General features: G+C 44.9%; 1 protein-coding gene across 3 annotated transcripts in view; it reads left to right on the top strand.

The window, feature by feature from the left end:
• AVIL (advillin) overlaps positions 1-18154 on the top strand; it is an 88909-nt gene extending 70755 nt beyond the window's left edge. For all 3 annotated transcript variants that reach the window (XM_083169436.1, XM_083169435.1, XM_083169434.1), the window contains 4 exons: positions 8009-8197; positions 9433-9501; positions 16224-16355; positions 17638-18154. In XM_083169436.1, coding sequence (XP_083025562.1) covers positions 8009-8197; positions 9433-9501; positions 16224-16355; positions 17638-17751 — 504 coding nt within the window. In that variant the 3' untranslated portion in view covers positions 17752-18154. The remainder of the gene's footprint in view (positions 1-8008; positions 8198-9432; positions 9502-16223; positions 16356-17637) is intronic.
• Positions 18155-22168: the final 4014 nt, after the last annotated feature.

The following is a 22168-nucleotide window of genomic DNA, read 5'->3' as shown; positions in this document are numbered from 1 at the left end:
GGTCTGCCACACGACTGTGGCTGAAATGATTGGTTCGTTTGGGCCCCCACATCACAAGCTGCCATTTAATATGTCCCTGCACAAACTGGCTCTACAGAGGCAAAAGGTCGTCCTCATCCTCATCCAGCGATTCCTCACCACCATCAGTATCTTGTTCTTCCTCACCCTCACAGAGTATTAATTCGTCCCCGCTGGAATCCACCACCACAGGTTCCTGTGTACTTTGTGGACGCTGGTCTTTCTCGTAGAATTGATAATTCATTTTTATGAACATCATCTTCTCCACATTTTTTGGAAGCAACCTCCTACGCTTATTGCTGACAAGGTTCCCAGCTGCACTAAAAACTCTTTCGGAGTACACACTGGAGGAAGGGCAACTGAGGTAATATAGAGCCAGTTTGTACAGTGGCTTCCAAATTTCCTTTTTTTTCTGCCAGTACTGGTAAGGACTCTCTGACATGCCTACTTGGGTGCTGTCACCCATATAATCCTCCACCATTCTGTCAATGGTGATAGCATCATAGGCAGTGGAAGTAGACATGTCAGAAATTGTTGGAAGGTCCTTCAGCCCAGACCAAATGTCCAAACTTGGTCCTTTATCACCACCAGCGGGGGGTTTAGGAAATCGCAGTTGTTTCCTTGCAGAACCAGTTGCTGGAGAAAATGAAGGAGAAGGTGCTGCTGAGTCACTTTCCACTTCAGAAGATGACAGTTTTCTAACCAGCAGTTCTTTGCACTTCTGCAGGCTTGTGTCCGCCGGAAAGAGTGACACCACGTAGGCTTTAAACCGAGGATCGAGCACGGTGGCCAAAATGTACTCCTCTGATTTCAAAATTTGTACCACCCTCGAATCCTGGCAAAGCGTATGAAGGACTTCATCCACAAGTCCCACATGCTTAGAGGACTCGCTCCGTCTCAGCTCCTCCTTCACTTTCTCCAACTGTTTCTGCAAAAGCCTGATGAGGGGAATGACCTGACTCAAGCTGGCAGTGTCTGAACTGACTTCACGTGTGGCAAGTTCGAAGGGTTGGAGAATCTTGCACAACACTGAAATCATTCTCCACTGTGCTTGAGTCAGGTGCATACCCCCTCCTTTGCCTATGTCATAGGTGGATGTATAGGCTTGAATGGCCCTTTGCTGCTCCTCCATCCTCTGAAGCATATAGAGGGTTGAGTTCCACCGCGTTACGACCTCTTGCTTCAGCTGATGGAGGGGCAGGTTCAACAGTGTTTGCTGCCGCTCCAGTCTTTGGCATGCAGCCGCCGAATGACGAAAGTGGCCACAAATTTTTCGGGCCACCGAAAGAGTCCCCTGCACAGCTCTGTTGTCTCTTAGAAAACTCTGGACCACCAAATTTATCGTGTGAGCAAAACAGGGCACATGCTGGAATTTGCCCTGCTTTAATGCCCGCACGATATTGCAGGCATTGTCTGACACCACAAATCCCCAGGAGAGTCTAAGAGGGGTAAGCCATTGCCCAATGATTACCCTCAGTTTCTGTAAGAGGTTATCGGCGGTGTGCCTCTTACGGAAAGCGGTTACACACAACGTAGCCTGCCTAGGAAGGAGCTGGCATTTCCCAGGTCCTACTACTGGTGCTGCTGCTGTTGTTGCTGCTGGACAAGGTGATTCATCTACCCAGTGGGCTGTCACGGTCATGTAATCCCTAGTCTGCCCTTTTCCACTTGTCCACATGTCCGTTGTTAAGTGGACAGTGGGTATGACCGCATTTTTCAGGGCACTGAGAACACTTTTATGCACTTTACTGTACAGCTTCGGTATCGCCTGTCTAGCGAAGTGGAATCTTGACGGTATTTTGTAACGGGGACACACTAAGTCCATCAATCGTCTAAATCCTACTCCAGCAGTTATGGACACCGGAAGCACATCTAATACAATCAGATCTGCTAAGGCCTCAGTTACCCGCTTTGCCATTGGATGACTGCTGTCATACTTCATCTTCATGGCAAAGGACTGTTGGACAGTCAATTGCTTAGTGAAATAAGTGTTCCGACTTCCCCTCCGGGATGATGAATGACTCCCAGCAGCAACAGCAGCAGCGGCAGCAGTAGGAGGCGTAGCAATGCAGGATCCTCCAGAAGAATCCCGGATAGGAGAGGAGTCAGTCAGGCAAGTAACATGGCCTATAGGACTACTCCCAATCCTCATTGAGGAAGAAATTGACGAGGAGGGACTTTGCGGTGTAGTTGGGCACGTGGACACAACAGGACAAAGGGATTTAGTTGTCCCTGGACTGTGTACATTCTTAGCCACAGTTTCTGAACTAAACAGCAACTTATGAACGCTCTTCAAGTGACGTAGAAGGGAGGATGTCCCTAGGTGGGAAACGTCCTTACCCCTGCTTATTTGAGCTTTGCATAAGCTACATATGGCAAAACAATTGTTGGACGGTTTGGGATAAAAATAATTCCAGACCGAAGAGGTGGATTTATTGGTCTTCTGTCCAGGCATGGTGATGCCCTTTGGGATCTCACGGACAACAACTGTCTTGCCCGGTGCCTCATTTAAGCAAACCGCATCAGCATCGTCCTCCTCGTCAATTTCTCCCTCAGCACCAGCTTCATCAATATCCTCCTCCTGGTGTACAACACTGACACCTTCATTATCGACATCTGCAACTGCACTGTCTGTGATCCTTCCAGCACATGCAGAGGGTGTGCTGCGAATGCTGAAAGAAGCATCCTCTTCCCGTACAGTGATGGGAAGGTCAGGCATCGCAACCACCAACACCCTTGGACTCTCCACTGGGATTTGTGATACCATGTCTTCTTTGGAAGGCAGAGTTGTTTGCTGGATTTTTGTTGGTGACACCTTAAATCTCTTAAATTTTAAAGTGGGAGAAGGAGGAGGAGGAGGAGGAGGAGGAGGACTTTGATCATCTTGTGAAGCTGAGCCACTAGTCATGAACATAGGCCATGGCCGTAGCCGTTCCTTGCCACTCCGCGTTGTAAATGGCACACTGGCAACTTTAAGTTTCTCCTCCAATGATTTGCTTTTTCTTTTTAAGGGCCTTTTACTCAACTTTGGCTTTTTGGATTTTACATGCCCTCTACTTTGACACTGGGCATCGGCCTTGGCAGACGACGTCGATGGCATTTCATCGCCTATGTCATGATGACTAGTGGCATCAGCTTCAGAAGCACGACGAAGTGGCTCCTCATCTTTTCCTTTTTTTTTATCCTCCATATTTTGGATATCTAACGGTAGGCAGCGGTGTCAGCAAACTGGATACCGAGATATCAGCTGGTTGTTGTCACTATCCAGTGACAACAGCAGCAAGATACAAAAGTGGATATATATCAGTAACACAACAAGTGGCGTCAGCAAACCAGAGTTATGTACTGCGATATCTAACGGTAGGCAGCGGTGGCAGCAAACTGGATACCGAGATATCAGCTGGTTGTTGTCACTAGCCAGTGACAACAGCAGCAAGATACAATATTTATTTTGTGGATAGTTACACTGGTAGGTAACACAACAAGTGGCGTCAGCAAACCGGAGTTATTTACTGCGATATATGTAACGGCAGCAGTGGCAGCAAACTGGATACCCAGATATCAGCTGGTTGTTGTCACTAGCCAGTGACAACAGCAGCAAGATACAAAAGTGGATACACTGGTAGGTAACACAACAAGTGGCGTCAGCAAACCGGAGTTATTTACTGCGATATATGTAACGGCAGCAGTGGCAGCAAACTGGATACCCAGATATCAGCTGGTTGTTGTCACTAGCCAGTGACAACAGCAGCAAGATACAATATTTATTTTGTGGATACACTGGTAGGTAACACAACAAGTGGCGTCAGCAAACCGGAGTTATTTACTGCGATATATGTAACGGCAGCAGTGGCAGCAAACTGGATACCCAGATATCAGCTGGTTGTTGTCACTAGCCAGTGACAACAGCAGCAAGATACAAAAGTGGATACACTGGTAGGTAACACAACAAGTGGCGTCAGCAAACCGGAGTTATTTACTGCGATATATGTAACGGCAGCAGTGGCGGCAGCAGTGGCAGCAAACTGGATACCCAGATATCAGCTGGTTGTTGTCACTAGCCAGTGACAACAGCAGCAAGATACAATATTTATTTTGTGGATAGTTACACTGGTAGGTAACACAACAGGTGGCGTCAGCAAACCGGAGTTATTTACTGCGATATATGTAACGGCAGCGGTGGCAGCAAACTGGATACCCAGATATCAGCTGGTTGTTGTCACTAGCCAGTGACAACAGCAGCAAGATACAATATTTATTTTGTGGATAGTTACACTGGTAGGTAACACAACAAGTGGCGTCAGCAAACCGGAGTTATTTACTGCGATATATGTAACGGCAGCAGTGGCAGCAAACTGGATACCCAGATATCAGCTGGTTGTTGTCACTAGCCAGTGACAACAGCAGCAAGATACAATATTTATTTTGTGGATAGTTACACTGGTAGGTAACACAACAAGTGGCGTCAGCAAACCGGAGTTATTTACTGCGATATATGTAACGGCAGCGGTGGCAGCAAACTGGATACCCAGATATCAGCTGGTTGTTGTCACTAGCCAGTGACAACAGCAGCAAGATACAATATTTATTTTGTGGATACACTGGTAGGTAACACAACAAGTGGCGTCAGCAAACCGGAGTTATTTACTGCGATATATGTAACGGCAGCAGTGGCAGCAAACTGGATACCCAGATATCAGCTGGTTGTTGTCACTAGCCAGTGACAACAGCAGCAAGATACAAAAGTGGATACACTGGTAGGTAACACAACAAGTGGCGTCAGCAAACCGGAGTTATTTACTGCGATATATGTAACGGCAGCAGTGGCAGCAAACTGGATACCCAGATATCAGCTGGTTGTTGTCACTAGCCAGTGACAACAGCAGCAAGATACAATATTTATTTTGTGGATAGTTACACTGGTAGGTAACACAACAGGTGGCGTCAGCAAACCGGAGTTATTTACTGCGATATATGTAACGGCAGCGGTGGCAGCAAACTGGATACCCAGATATCAGCTGGTTGTTGTCACTAGCCAGTGACAACAGCAGCAAGATACAATATTTATTTTGTGGATAGTTACACTGGTAGGTAACACAACAAGTGGCGTCAGCAAACCGGAGTTATTTACTGCGATATATGTAACGGCAGCAGTGGCAGCAAACTGGATACCCAGATATCAGCTGGTTGTTGTCACTAGCTAGTGACAACAGCAGCAAGATACAATATTTATTTTGTGGATAGTTACACTGGTAGGTAACACAACAAGTGGCGTCAGCAAACCGGAGTTATTTACTGCGATATATGTAACGGCAGCGGTGGCAGCAAACTGGATACCCAGATATCAGCTGGTTGTTGTCACTAGCCAGTGACAACAGCAGCAAGATACAATATTTATTTTGTGGATACACTGGTAGGTAACACAACAAGTGGCGTCAGCAAACCGGAGTTATTTACTGCGATATATGTAACGGCAGCAGTGGCAGCAAACTGGATACCCAGATATCAGCTGGTTGTTGTCACTAGCCAGTGACAACAGCAGCAAGATACAAAAGTGGATACACTGGTAGGTAACACAACAAGTGGCGTCAGCAAACCGGAGTTATTTACTGCGATATATGTAACGGCAGCAGTGGCAGCAAACTGGATACCCAGATATCAGCTGGTTGTTGTCACTAGCCAGTGACAACAGCAGCAAGATACAATATTTATTTTGTGGATAGTTACACTGGTAGGTAACACAACAGGTGGCGTCAGCAAACCGGAGTTATTTACTGCGATATATGTAACGGCAGCGGTGGCAGCAAACTGGATACCCAGATATCAGCTGGTTGTTGTCACTAGCCAGTGACAACAGCAGCAAGATACAATATTTATTTTGTGGATAGTTACACTGGTAGGTAACACAACAAGTGGCGTCAGCAAACCGGAGTTATTTACTGCGATATATGTAACGGCAGCGGTGGCAGCAAACTGGATACCCAGATATCAGCTGGTTGTCACTAGCCAGTGACAACAGCAGCAAGATACAATATTTATTTTGTGGATAGTTACACTGGTAGGTAACACAACAAGTGGCGTCAGCAAACCGGAGTTATTTACTGCGATATATGTAACGGCAGCGGTGGCAGCAAACTGGATACCCAGATATCAGCTGGTTGTCACTAGCCAGTGACAACAGCAGCAAGATACAATATTTATTTTGTGGATACACTGGTAGGTAACACAACAAGTGGCGTCAGCAAACCGGAGTTATTTACTGCGATATATGTAACGGCAGCGGTGGCAGCAAACTGGATACCCAGATATCAGCTGGTTGTTGTCACTAGCCAGTGACAACAGCAGCAAGATACAAAAGTGGATACACTGGTAGGTAACACAACAAGTGGCGTCAGCAAACCACAGTTAAAAATTTAATTACTGAGTCTGCGATATCTAACGGCAGCCAGTGGTGTCAGCAACAACAACAACTTAATTTTTTTTTTTTATATTTTTATATATTTTTTTTTTTTTTTTTTTTTTTTTTATATACTCTGAGAGGTAGGTACAAGGTAGTGGCACTGGCAACAACAGAGGTGACTGCCTGGTAGGTGTTTACAACCATATAACAGGTAGCCAGGCAGCACAAAAACCCTCTCTGGCAGCACAATAAAAATTATTAAACCCCCCTCTGTCTGTAGTATTCTGTAGCAGGCTAGCAGCAGCAGTGACACAATTAGAGATGAGCAGGCTATAGCAATATAGAAAGAAAACCCCCTCTGCGGCAGTACAATAAACCCCCCTCTGTCTGTAGTATTCTGTAGCAGCAGCAGTGACACAAATTACAGATGAGCAGGCTACAGCAATATAGAAAAAAAAATCACTCTCCAGCAGCACAATAAAAATGATTAAACCCCCTCTGTACTTGCAGCTCTTTAGCAGCAAGCAGCACAGTGACACACACAACGCTCCAGCAAACCCCCCTCACGGAGCAATAAATAAAAAACCCCTCTCTGGCAGCTCTGCTGCCTGCTCTGCGTCGCCCCACAGAATGAAGATGGCGGCGGCGGGTCCCGGCTTTTATGTAATCCGGATCTCGCGAGAATCCGACGTCACCAATGTGACGTCGGGCCTCGATTTCGGCTCCGGGCCTGCGCGGGAGTCCGCGGACGTCCTGGATCCGGATTCGGATTCAGGACGTCCGTGCGGATCCGGATCTCGGAGATCCGGACCCGCTCATCACTAATTGTATTTGATATAGTCTTGTCTGCACAGTCTTTTTTTCTATTCAATCTAGACAAAACAAGAGCACACAAAATCGAAGCATGCGTACACCCCATAACTCTTATCTACTGGCCATTGTCGCACCTTTTTTTTTTTATTAGATGTCATGCATAATCTAGAATGTACAACAGGCTGATAATCTGGAAGCTCTAATGGGGAAGTGCCAAAGCTCCACCAAACAGAGCTCAGCACAAGCCTCTCAGCCTCTGACCTCTTGTGCAGTCTCACAGTTCTCACTGCAAGGCAAATTCCCGGGTGAAGAAGTTCTACCTGGTAATTTGCCTTTTAACATGGGTTTTTATGCAGTGAGAACGGGTCAACCCGTGTCTGCATACCCGGATCTCAAACACTGGTAAAAAAGAAGGGTTTTACCCATGTATGAGATCCAGGTATGCGACCCGTTCACACTGCAAAAAAACCTGTGTGAAAAGGCAAATTTCCTGGTCGACGTGCTAGACCCAGGAATTTGCCTGCAGTGAGAACGGGGTATAAGTCAACTCCCAGTAATGCACTGCACTCTTGTGCAGTCAGTGTGCCTCAGCACCATTAATCATTGTAACCTAGGCAGATAGGTGAAGCTGCAGCACTACCCCACTCTCATGCACAAAACCTTTAGCTAAAAAAAAAAAAAACCCTCCCCCGAGCCCCTCTTAATCCGGCCCTGCACATGGTGGAAGTTATATCACTCACTTATTATTCTTTCACTGACCATTTGTTTTCTTCATAGATATTCCTATGGATTGGATTGGAAGCAAATGATACTGAGAAGAGTGAAGCCTCAGTAACTGCCCTGGATTACCTCAAGACTCATCCCAGCGGGCGAGATCCAGAAACACCAATACTCATTCTCAAACAGGGGTTTGAGCCACCAAATTTTACAGGATGGTTTCTGGCCTGGGACCCACAGAAATGGAGTGTAAGAAGTACTGCTGCTACAAAAGTTTGTCTCCATTAATAACAATCTATTCAGCATCACCTACAGTACATTGGCAATAAAACAAGAGCGCAGGTAGAGCAGAGAAACTCTGTGTCTTGTAGAACAAGCAATGGTAAGACTCAGGGGTTGGAATGCAGTTTGCTACTGTGCAGTTACTTACATTGGCTCATTCTGTGCCAGAGTCACTGAATGGGACTTGAGGGATTCAGTATTAAATCCCGGCGTTCAAAATCCCAACACCAGAATCCCGACAAGGCGGGGGACGTGGATCGCCCCCCCCCCCCCCCCCCCTGCGGGCTCGCTGTGCTCACCACGCAGCGGGCCCGGTGCCTCGCTACACTCGGCACACTAATTTATTCTCCCTCAGAGGGAGACACCCACGGAGGGAGAAAGTGTCTGGATTTCGGCGGTCGGGATTTTGAACGCCGGGATTTACACTGCATCCCGGACTTGAGTATAGGTGGCTTTACATAGTGTTAAGGAAGAACAAGAGGAATGAGGATCCTGCTTGTGAGAGCTAACCTGCCAAGGTATTGAAATCTGCACTAGTTTCATCCTTTGTCTAAAAGTAAATACATATGAATCTAGATCTTGTTTTGCCATGCCACCAGTTAAACCTCAGAACAAAAAAGTCACAATTATGTCACTGTATTTCCTTCAGGGACTATTTTTTTAGAAAGAAAATAAAGAATAGTTTAAAGCTGGGCACACGCGGAGAGATGTCTGTCACAGAAAACTAGCTATATCCCTAGTGAATTTGTTTATGCTAATGGAGGATGGAACAGGATTGTACATCCAGTATGTACCTAGCTTAATAATAGATTTTCTTGAAACTTATTTTTGTAACCAAATAAGTCTGTTCTACATTTAGGCGCGTAAATTCGAGAGTCAACGGAGTCACCTGCCTCCAAGCTCCGAAGGAGCACATGCATGTACAGCCATGCCTGTGTAGTTCACAGCTAGATCCAAGAGTGACTGCTGCACTTCGATGGAGCTCTGGAGTGTTAATCGGTACTCGCCCTGGAGCCCTGCCAACACTTACTAGATGGGAGCCGTCCTGTCCCCTACTGTCACACCCAGCCTGCTCTGTAGCAAACAATGGTGCACCCAAAGCTGCTGCTGCTACTTACGTCCCAGTCTACATTAATTTCTCCACCTGGAGACATTACAGTAGTGTTAATACAAATCTGCTCTTCCCTCTTATTCCACTGTAGGGTGGTAAATCCTATGAGGAACTGAAGAACGAACTGGGGGATGCCGTAAGCATACAGAGAATTACACAGGTATCTTGCTATTCAGGCTACATGAACACACAGATTGGTTTGCATTATTGTCAGAATAGGTTCAATTCAATTCGGGGCTCTATTTTTGGGGGTTGGGTTAGACGTTAGGGTATTTAACATAAACATAGCATTTGACTGCAGATCTGAACCAAATGGTCCATCCAGTCTGCCTTTCAGGGTTAAATACTCTAACTCCTTGATGGCTAACCTTGACACTTCAGCTGTTGTTGGACTACACATCCCAGCATGCTCTGAATCAGATTTAGCATGGCCAAATAGCAAAACTGAAGCAGAGCATGCTTGGATGTGTAGTTTAACAGCTGGAGTGTCAAAGTTATAGCCATCAAGGCCCCTAACGCCTAACCCGACCCCCCCCCCCCCCCAACTAATGCTATTACCCTGATTCAACCCCAATACCCTATCCCTTGAACGAACCCGAATACCATAAACCAAACCACTAAATGAATCCCTAATATTGTAACCCTGAAAGGCAGACTACAGTCGAATGCTATGTTTATGTTTTGAGTATTAGGGATAGGGCATTAGAGTTGGTTTAGTGATTTGGTTTTTAGAGTATTAGGGTTATTTTTTGAGGGATGGGGGTTGGTGTTTTAGCGGTATGGAATTTAAGCGTAGGTTATTAGGGTATGTTTACTGGTTTGGGTTAAGGGTTGTGTTAAGCGAAGTGTTTGGGTGTAGCGGTGTTAGGATATTGCAGCCAGGGAGAGGATATTAGAGTAAATGTGTAAGATGAGTGTTAGGTTGCGGTTCTAGGGTGCGGGTAAGGATGAAAAATACGTTTAGAGACACTGGGGGAAATTTACTAAGATGGGAGTTCTATTTCACATGAGATGTTGCTATGGGCAACCAATCAGATCCTGTCTATTATCTTCCAGAGGGTACTAAATAAATAAGTAGTAGATTTTGATATGTTGCCCATAGCAACACCCCATGTGAAATAGAACTCCCATCTTAGAGGATTCCCTTACTTATCTGTAGGGATCTGCATATTTGTGATAGAGACAACGGCACTGGAAAATAAAGACAAGGCAGATGATCTTGCCAACGTTTCCATGCCAAAGATGCATGTACAGAAGAGCGAAAAGCTTTTGAAACATTGGTAAAATAAGAGTCTTTATTTTTGAGGGGTTTAAAAAAATAAATAAAAAAAACTATCTATTTAATAGCACAGACTGTAAGCACTTAAATGTGTGGTTTACTAGAGTTGCTGAGAAAAAACTTTTCTCGTTTACAAGACCTTTAAGTCTTTAACCCCTTCCCGCCGCAGCCTGTTTTTGCCTTCCTGACAGAGCCCTTTTTTTCAAATCTGACAGGTATCACTTAAGTGGGGATAACTTTTTTTTGCTTTTACTTATCCCAGTGATTTTGAGATTGTTTTCTCGTGACACATTGTACTTCAAGTTAGTGGTAAATTTGGGTCGATACAGTCTGTGTTTTTTTGTGAAAAATACCAAAATGTCGTAAAAAAATGGAAAATTTAGCAATTTTCAAAATGTTAAATTTTCTGCTTGTGAGACAAATAATCATACCACTCAAAATAGTTATTAACTAACATAGACCATATGTCTACTTTATGTTGCCATCATTATTTCAACCTCCTTTTAATTTTTTTGGACACTAGGAGGCTTAAAATATGAATAGCAAATTCTCAAATTTTCAAGAAAATTTCAAACACTGATTTTTTTAGGGACCAGTTCAGTTCTGATGTGACTTTGAGGGACTTGTATGTGAGACACCCCCATAAATGATGCCATTTCAAAAACTGCACCCCTCACAGTATTCAAAACAGCATTTTGGAAGTTTGTTAACCCTTTAGGTGTTTCACAGGAATTAAAACAAAGTGTAGGTGAAATTTCAAAATTTCATTTTTTTTGCAGATTTGCAATTTTAATACATTTTTCTAAGGAACACAGTAGATTTTACTAGAGAAATGTGACTAAAAATTGATTCCCCCAATTCTTTTGTTTTCATAAATATCCTATATGTGGCCCTAGTGTGCACGTTGACCAAACCACAGGCTTCATAATAGAAGGAGCACCTACTTGATTTTGGAGCCTCCTTTTTATGAGATTATTTTTTAGGCACCATGTAGGTTTCTAGGCACCATAAGATGCTAAAAGTTAGGAACCCCCCCACAAGTGACCCCATTTTGCAAACTACACCCCTCAGGGAATTCATCTAGGGAATTCATACATTTCAAACCCCCAGAGGTTTCACCAATTGTGGTACAACTGGGCAGTGAAAATGAAAAATTAAATTTTTTACACAAAAATGCAGTTCTGGCTCAATTTTTCATTTTCAGAAGGAATGAAGGAGACAAAGCACCCCAAAATCTGTGCCCCAATTTCTCCCGAGTACGGCAATGCTTCATGTGTGACCAAAAAATGGCAGGACTCAGAAGGGAAGGAGTGATATTTGGATTTTGCAGCACAGATTCTGGTGGAATGTTGGTGGGTGCTATGTCGCATTAGCAAGACCCCCAAAGCACCAATACAGTGGAACCCCCCCACAAGTGACCCCATTTTGCAAACTACACCCCTCAGGGAATTCATCTAGGGGTATAGTGTACATTTCAAACCCCCAGGGGTTTCACCAATTTTGATACAACTGGGCTGTGCAAATGAAAAATTACATTTTTTTACACAAAAATGCAGTTCTGGCTCAAAATTTTTAATTTTCATAAGGTATGAAGGAGAAAAAGCACCCCAAAATCTGTGCCCCAATTTCTCCCGAGTACGGCAATGCCTCACATGTGACCAAAAAATACCAGTTGGGTGCATGGCAGGACTCAGAAGGGAAGGAGTGATTTTTTTGGATTTTGCGGCTCAGATTCTGGTGGAATGAATGGTGGGTGCTATGTGGCATTAGCAAGACCCCCGAAGCACGGTGAAATGATGAACCTAATAATCCATAGATGTGTGGTATATTTTAAAACTCCTTTATACATAGGCCGGGTTTGTCGGGGCAAGTGTCACACTGGAAAATAGTTTGCTTTCTTATTCCCTTTTTATAGCAAACTTTGCACCTTTTTTGTGTCCTGCCCTTTTTTCCAGTGGAGGGGATTTCATCAGGAAAATGCTGCCCTGGTACAATACGGGGGCCAGTACTAGAAGTACTGGGGCCCTCTGCCTGCTGGTTCCCAAATATTAGGCTCTTTATGACTTCCTCTTGAAAGTGCATAAATGTCCCCCTCTGGCTGGTAGAACGGAATAGCACGTAAGCGTTATACAGTGCCATCTGGATGATATACACGGCCAGCTTCTTGTACCAGATTTTTGTTTTCCGCAGGGCACTGTACGGCTTCAGTACCTGATCTGAAAGATCCACTCCGCCCATGTACTTATTGTTATCCAGGATACAATTAGGTTTTGAGGTGTGGGTACTGGTACCTCGTACAGGGATGGAGGTGGTACTGTCTCCATGAATTGTTGTCAGTATAAGGACATCCCTCTTGTCCTTATATTTGACCAACAACATATTTTCGGTGGATTGTGCCCTGCTTTCACCCCTTCTCATTACTTGGGCAATGTGCGTTTTTGGGAGGCCTCTTTGGTTCTTGCGCACAGTACCGCAAGCTGCTGTACCTCTTGAACCAAGGGCCTTAAACAGGGGGATGCTAGTGTAAAAGGTATCCACATAGAGGTGATCACCTTTATCCAGGAAGGGGTGCACTAAATCCCAGACAATTTTTCCACTAACACCTACGAGGGAGGGGGGGCATTCTGGCGGTTCAATTCTTGAATCCTTCCCTTCATATACCCTAAACCTGTGAGTGTACCCTGAGGTGCTTTCACACAGCTTATACATTTTTATGCCATACCTTGCCCTCTTATTGGGAAGGTACTGGTGGAATTTAACCCTTCCTTTAAAATGTATAAGGGACTCGTCTATGCAAATGAATTTATCTGGGATGTACATCTCTTCAAATTTGGCACTGAAATGATCAATGACCGGCCTGACTTTGAATAGCCGGTCAAAGGTGGGATCATCTCTGGGTGGGCACTGTGCATTATCGTTGTAATGCAAAAATTTAAGGATTAACTCAAAACGAGTCCGGGTCATGGCCATACGGTAAAGTGGGGTGCTGTACAGAACATCTGTACTCCAATATTGCCTAATTTCTGGCTTTTTTACTATGCCCATATGAAACGCCAGACCCCAAAACGTCATCATCTCTACTGCATCTACAGGGGTCCACCTAGCAAATGATGACGTGGGGTTTTGAGCAATAAACTGCTGGGCATATAAATTAGTTTGGTCCACCATTAAATTTATAAAATCATCAGAGAAAAATAATTTGAAAAAGTCAATTTCTCTGAGACCTGTGGAATCAAATTGGATTCCTGGGATGGCCAAAAACTCAGGAACCTGGGGCTCAAAATTGTCTGGTGGTGGGGTCCATACGAGATCAATTATTGGGGGGGGGGGGGGGGTCTCAGCTGCTCTACGGGGGCGTCTTTGAGTGGGTCCCTCATCACTAGAGGAGGAAGAGGAGCTTAAGATGAATCCTTCAAATTCCCCGATTGCCTCACTGGCTGTGTCAGAGTCAGAGGCAAGCATGGCATATGCCTCCTCCGCTGAATACATTCTTCTGGATGACTGGGATGACATTTGGGATGCCATTTTTATTTTTGTGTTTCTGGTAGTGAAATGTTTCAACACGTGTATAGTGTAGGGGGGGTACAAACTTTATTTCAACACGGGGGGTATGTAGTGTGTAGTGTGTATGTAGTGCAGAAAAAAAAAATACTTTATACAGGAATTTGATCCCAATAAAAAAAAACAAAATTGAAGGGGTTAAAAAAAAAAAAAAAAAAAAAAAAGGTCCTGCGCCAAAAATTGAGCACAGATGTTGGTCAGTAACGTCCGTCACTGAACAGCGCTCAAAGACAACAGGAATTTGATCAAAAAAAAAAAAAATAGATCAACCTTGTGCCGAAAAAGCTGATCAGTGATGTACGTCACTGATCAGCGCACAGTGGCCACAGGACACCCACAAAATCACAGTGTGTGTAAAAAAAATTTTTTTAAAAAAGACCCCACAGCACCCTCAAAAAAAAAAAAAAAAGGTGATCAGTGATGCGACACTGATTACCAGTGAGGGGCAGCAGGTGCACAACCTTTGGTGCAACTGACAGTGCAACTGACAGGTATATATAAAAAAAAAAAAAAAAAAACTGCACCCCCAAAAAGTTGCTGATCAGCACAGATATACTGATCAGCACAAAAGGGGGGGGTAGCAGACACAAAATATAGCACTCTCTGTCACTATCTCTCTCTATCTCTCTCTATCTCTCTCTCTATCTCTCTCTATCTCTCTCTCTATCTCTCTCTATCTCTCACTCTATGACACTGCAGCAGCAGCACTGACAGATATATATATATATATATATATATATATATATATATATATAAAAAAACCTGCACCCCCAAAAAGGGGGGGTAGCAGACACAAAATATAGCACTCTCTATCTCTATCTCTCTCTATCTATCACTCTATGACACTGCAGCAGCAGCACTGACAGTTATATATATAAAAAAAACCCTGCACCCCCAAAAAGGGGGGGTAGCAGACACAAAATATAGCTCTCTCTCTATCTCTATCTCTATCTCTATCTCTATCTCTATCTATAACTCTATCACACTGCAGCAGCAGCAGGAAGTCACAAGAAGTCAGATCCAGGAAGCATCCAGCACGCTACAAGCAGTGATCAGGTGATCAGGTAAGTATTTTGCAAGGATCAGGTCAGTACCGCACTGCACGCAATTCCAGACCGGAATGGCGTCTTCAGTGTAGTCACCATTAGTTTAAATCACCCTCCATGGCTGTGATTGGTCCAGGGAACCAATCACGGCCTTTGGGGGCGGGTGGGGTGAGGTGGGGTGACACCAGTGTCACCCTTACACCCCGTGGTGATTGGTGCTGTACTTTACAGCACCAATCACCACCGATCCCTGTGTCACCGGCGAACGTTATTCGCCGGTACACAGAAAACGCTGTAATTGGCTGTTCACATTTGAACAGCCAATCACAGCGATCGCCGACGGGGGGGAGGCATCGCCACCCCCCCTGGGCATGCAGGGACATGTCTGCTGTCAGGGACATGTTTAAACTGTCACCGCATCTATAGACGCGGTGACAGTTAAATGGCATGACGTACATTTATGCCATGTGTCGGGAAGTACATCCCGGCCATGACGTAAATGTACGTCAAATGTCGGGAAGGGGTTAATAATGTCTTCAGAAATGACTTTTCCTTCTGCAAAATATTGAATCGGGGCATTTGTAAACATAGAAACATAGAATTTGACAGCAGATAAGAACCACTTGGCCCATCTAGTGTTGTTGTATAGTGAAGGATATATTGGCACGATTTTCTTGGGCCCTAATGGAGCCTCTCGGAACTATGCTCAGTTGAGGGGAGGGGTTTGGACTGAGTAGGCTGAGAAGCTACAAAATACAGTCATATAATCATCAGCTGTTACTGTTAGCTCTGAGATTTTACTCTGATTTCATCATTTATTTTATTAATATTGTGTGGGCTGAAGCACAGGCTATATGTGAGTGTTAGAGGAGCAATTACTACTGTGAATACACAATTATCATACTTGCTTGAAGCCCTGAAGAAAGCTTTTTGCACCACAGACAATTTATGTATCTTTCCCTTTCACTGTAGTTACCATAGTTTTGTTTGTTATAGGAAGTAAATGGAGTCACTCTTTCCCCGAGTAGCCCGACCCACAGGAATAGTTACCAGAGCTTACCCCTCGATGCCTTAAAAGGGAAACAGAAAGATGAGCTACCAGAGTGGGTGGATCCCACGAGGAAAGAGGTAAGATAAGTTATGGGAAGGGCCAGTCCATGGCTTAGGCTGGACATACCATTCCTTTTAATTCTAGTAATTGTTGCATCAGTCATGAATTCGATATGGACAATGTTGACGTTCATTTATTGGCGCCAAAATGTTATGATTTTGACATGGTTAAATGTCCACATCATAACTGCTAGCACCTGTAAAATGTTGACATGGACAGAATATCAACATATGAAATGTCAATATTTTCAAAATGCTGAAATCTGTAAAGGTTAGGTTTACAGAGTCAACATTCTCATCATGTTGACATTTCGGCAGTGTCAACACGCTGAATGTTGACATGGTCAATGTCAACATGATCAGTGGCAAACGCAGGATTTTAGAAGGGAGTTCCAAATGCAGACCTTATATCATACTTAACATTAATGTAAACATTGGTCTTTTTTTTTTTTTTTTACACTGGATACTGTATGGAAAACAACATTATTATAGGCTGTCGGGCTTGGACTGGCCCGGCTGGGGAACCAGATGATTCCCTGGTAGGCCCTGGTAAATTTTTGATCACTCCTACTTTTTAGGTGGCTGGGGCCTGACAAAAACTTTTATTACCCGTTCCCCAGCCGGGCATGGCTGCTCTTGGGGCTGTGGGTAGACAGGCAATCGGGTAACAGATTAGAATGCATCAGCTACTATTAATGTTGCTTCCCAAAACTAAGGGGATATTTATCAAAGCTTGGCAAGAGATATACTTGTAAATTAGAAGTAGATTGATTAAGTACATAATCTTAAATTTTACAGGCTGTGCTTGAAAAATGACTGTTAGGAGCTGATTGGCTGGCCTGTTAGCTCTAACCATTTTATCTCTTGCCAAGCTTTGATAAATCTCCCTCCTAAATTACTGCTGCTTCGTGGATCTTGTGCTTACTGTAGGGAGTTTCGTGATATGTGAGAAATGTCCATTATGTTGCTAGCTGCATTATGGGTAAAAGTCAGGATTGCCCTGGTTACATAATTTGGAGGGGCTGCAGTATCCTGTCCCCACACTGAAATAGGAAGTCCAAACCAACTGGAAGATGAATCTCTAGAAAAAAAGCATGCCGGAGTTTAATTAGGTGTTACCTGTCACATATCAATAGCCAGGCCTTTAATTACAAACTATGAACAGCTAGATGGCTTGGGATCCCTAAGGGTTGGGGTGTGTGGCTTTGTGAAGTGACGCCCCCTGTAACAGAACATTACAACTGGCATTACTTGAAGGGAACCATCGCTATGTAACCTTTTATCTTCTTTAATTTTGTAGATTTATCTCTCAGACCAGGACTTTGTTTCTGTCTTTGGGATGACCAGAGGAGAATATTTAGCCTTGCCTTCATGGAAACAACTGAACATTAAAAAGGAGCTGGGACTATTCTAAACCTGCCTTCCACACAGGACAGCCTTGGAATTGAGGCATTACTAAAGTTCGCCCGTTTGTGTTAAAGCACAAATCCAGTACCGGGAATACTTGCAGCATGGCAAAGCATTAGGTATCCACTTGGCTGAAATTACATTCTAATAGCAAATACATTATATGTTACCTTTTTATGAGCTTTAATTATGCTAGTCAATAAGATCATGCCTGAGATACTGCAAGTTTAGGCCTTTTGGTTTGCCTCCATTTCCCATAATGCTTTGCAAGCCCCTGGTATTACCACTTGAAGGCCAAACCATCCATTAAAGGCATTCCCTTCTGCCTTATTAGATGTTACATACAGGGATTACGTTACTGTTTTGTTTTTTTAAATGTGCCATGATTAATAAATCCTATTTGCCATGTATTTTGTTGGAGCAATAATGTAACTGAGGTTTCTCTTTTGGTAAATGCGGCAGATGTTCATATTTATCAAACATTAATGCAATTTTGAGATGATGCTGAAATATTCCATTCAGTGAGTAAGGTAAACTTGAACATGTAATAAAATGGCAGCTATGTCATTGGCACCATAGAGATTGATGGATTGGATTGATCTTTCTCCCTGCAACATTTTTTTTTTTATCTTACAAAGATATCCGGCATAAAACCAGGGCCGCCACTAGTAATGTTGGGGCCCGGGACTGACCTTCAGTCCGGGCATCCAGCAGCACCCCCAATTACTATTACTTGCCAGCAGCAGCATTGCATCTCCCTCCTTCCTGGATGGTTGGGAGCGCACAGTGCAGCCTGTAGAGCACCTCTGTATACTAGGCTCGGCGCTCTGCAGGCTGCACTGTGTATTGTGCGTGCCTGGCTGAGGGGCGCCGGGTCGGGGATGCATTGTGCTGGGGGAGCGCCGTGCCACTGTGGGCAGCTGCCAGGGCCCCTCCAGAAGCCGTGGCCCGGGACAGCTGTACCCATGGCACCCCCCTGTCGGCGGCCCTGCATAAAACTATGGGGTATAGTCATTGATTTTTGCAAGCTCGCTGTCACAGCTTGCACGGTCAATATTCAACTGACCCCCTGCACACCCCTTTTTGCAGTGACGTGGAAACGGCGAGGGTCACTTGTTTTCGTCGATCCCCGCAGTTTAACCCCCTTGCCAGCTGCATTGAATACAGGCCAAAAATGTAGGTGTTACAGTGTTGGTCACATGGCAGAAGCCAGGTAAGCTGTGTTCCTGCCCTGCTCCAACCACTGTGTATGATCTTGCAGAGTGAGATCTACAAGTGTGGAGTCTGTGCAGGCACGGAACCCTCGGGAATGGGAATAGTATGTAAACCATCAGACATCTGTACATCTCTGAATCAGCCCCAATTCTTGTTGCAATTACCTCCAATAAATATGGCAGGAACCTATGTCAAAATGTTTTACAGGTTGAGTATCCCGTATCCGAATATCTGTTATCCGAATTGGAATTATCCGTTATCCAAAATTCTCCTGAGCATTTTGGATAAGGGATACTCATCTGTATATCGACCTGTGTAATTACATACCAAATACGGTTATCTGCTGTACCCCTGGCACCAAATAGTCATTTTTGAAACCAGAGAGGGGTGACATGATATGTACAAACCACACCCCTTCTTAAGCTGGGTACACATTAGGATTCATAGGTATATCAGCCATTGGCTGTATTGCACAGCTCACGTGATATGTTTGAACAATGCCATTTACAGACTTCGCTAGTACACACTGGCCGATAGATAGATCCAGCGATATATTGACCGTTCCATTGAATTATCTGTAGTATAAAAATAAATGACCAATTTGGCACACGTTGGGATGGGGAGGGTGTGGTAAGTCACACGCCCATTACTAATCTAGTTTCCTGTTACTATATCAATTATTCCATATTATGAACTGCAACATCAAATAGTCCAAGTGCTCTTTTAATTTAATAACATTTTGCATAATAAAGGGTTACAGTATGCTAAGATTTTTTTTATTCTTGAAGGTGCTAGTTTACAGAAGTAATGTTTTTAATTTAGGGTGTCCATGTCGTCGTTAGATTGGGTTGAAATAACTTGAAACTGCACACTCTGTACACTGAAGAAAAAGCCCTTGTTTCAGCTCAGCAGCATGGAAGAGAACAAGGGTGACATTCTATGGGATGAGAGTTTTTCGCACGTCAGTTTTTCGCCCATTATCGCACTTTTTTTAAATCACATTTTTGCCTTGGATTCGCATATTTAATGAGGTGTGTGTTCCGGCAAGAAAAGTGCGATTGAGTGCGATAATGGGTGAATTTTCGGCATGAAAATGTGCGATTTTTAGCTTATGTGCGATTTTGGGTTTGTATAAAATAAATAAAAAAATTGTGTGGGGTCCCCCCTCCTGAGCATAACCAGCCCCGGGCTCATTGAGCCGGACCTGGTTCCAAAAAATACGGGGGACATAAAGCGTAGGGGTCCCCCGTATTTCTGAAACCAGCCCCGGACTATTAGACCGGTCCTGGTTCCAAAAATACGGGGAACAAAAAATCTGGGGGTCCCCCATATTTTGAAACCAGCACCAGGCTCCAACAGCCCACAGTGTCATGCCCCAGCCAGGGGACACTTTTTACATAAGGTCCCCCGGCCGTACCATGAGCACCGTGGCTGGTCAGCCTTGGACGGGGTACCTGGAGGAGTGGGGACCCCCCCAATAAAGGGGTCCCCCCCCCCAGGCTTCACCCGTCCAGGGCTGAAACCGGCGTCCCTGGCCAGTGGACGCTGGCCTGATGGGGTTAAATCTTTCAATCCTAACATTGCTTTATACAGGAGGACTACAAGTACCAGCAGACCTCCCCCGCAGGCTGGGACTTGGAGAACCACAAGTCCCAGCATGCAGGGCATTAATGGGCCCGCTGGGACTTGCAGTCCACCTGTAAAAAGAATGTTAAAACACACACACAGAAAAGTAAAACTTTATTACATACACAGACACACACATCTCACTTTTACACCCATATACTCACCGATCCAGGATCCAGCGCTGGTCTCCCTTCTGCAGAGCCGGCTACCCCCGCACTGACAGCGGGGACAACCGGCTTTCTCCGATGCAGCTAACTGCTTCTGTCGCGTTGTTCCAGCGCAACAGAGGCTGAGAGCGTCTTCGGCTTATGCGTCTCCGTCTCCATGTCGCTGGGACAGTGCGACAAAAGCTGTTAGCTGCATCGGAGAAAGCCGGTTGTCCCCACTGTCAGTGTGGGGGTAGCCGGCTCTGCAGAAGGGAGACCAGGGCTGTATCCTGGATCGGTGAGTATGTGGGTGTAAAAGAGATGTGTGTATGTCAGGGCTGGGCAATTGCGGCCCTCCAGATGTTGAGGAACTACACATCCCAGGATGCTTTGCATTAGTTTTGCTATGTGACCATGCTGAAACTGATGCAAGGCATGCTGGGATGTGTAGTTCCTTAACATCTGGAGGGCCGCAATTGCCCAGCCCTGGTGTATGTAATAAAGTTTTACTTTTCTGTGTGTGTGTTTTCTTTTAGCATTCTTTTTACAGGTGTATTACAAGTCCCAGCGGGCCCATTAATGCCCCGCATGCTGGGACTTGTGGTTCTCCAAGTCCCAGCCTGCGGGGGAGGTCTGCTGGTACTTGTAGTCCTCCTGTATAAAGCCATGTTAGAATTGAAAGATTTAACCCCATCAGGCCGGCGTCCACTGGCCAGGGACGCCGGTGTCAGCCCCGTACTTCAGCCCTGGACGGGTGAAGCCTGGGGGGGGGACCCCTTTATTGGGGGGGTCCCCACTCCTCCAGGTACCCCGTCCAAGGATGACCAGCCACGGTGCTCATGGTACGGCCGGGGGACCTTATGTAAAAAGTGTCCCCTGGCTGTGGCATGACACTGCGGGCTGTTGGAGCCCGGTGCTGGTTATAAAATACGGGGGACCCCCAGATTTTTTGTCCCCCGTAATTTTGGAACCAGGACCGGTCTAAAAGTCCGGGGCTGGTTTCAGAAATACGGGGGGACCCCTACGCTTTTGTCCCCCGTATTTTTGAAACCAGGTCCGGCTCAATGAGCCCGGGGCTTGTTATGCTCAGGAGGGGGGACCCCACGCAATAAAAAAAATAAAATAACACTTTTTTACCACAGGACCATGCACAGGTCTCAATGATCTGTGCAGGGTTCTGGCCAACTCACATATCAGAACCTGGTCTGATTTTTTTTTTTGGTGACTTTAAGACACATTTCCCAAATTCGCATCTCATTAAATATGCGATTTGTATATTTTTCAATGGGAAAACATCTGGATGCGAGTTGTAAAAGTGCGATTTCGCAGCAAAATCGGCGGTTTTTGCCATTTTTCGCATCTCGCTAAATATGTGAAAACGGGATTTCGTCCGTTTTTTGCGAAAATTTCGCCAAATAACACATCTCATCCCATAGA

This window comes from Crinia signifera, chromosome 2 (genome assembly GCF_055691185.1).
Source record: "Crinia signifera chromosome 2, ASM5569118v1, whole genome shotgun sequence".
NCBI classification, from domain to species: Eukaryota; Metazoa; Chordata; class Amphibia; order Anura; family Myobatrachidae; genus Crinia; species Crinia signifera.
The sequence above is the reverse complement of the archived record's forward strand: the minus strand, read 5'-3'. Positions and strand labels throughout refer to the sequence as shown.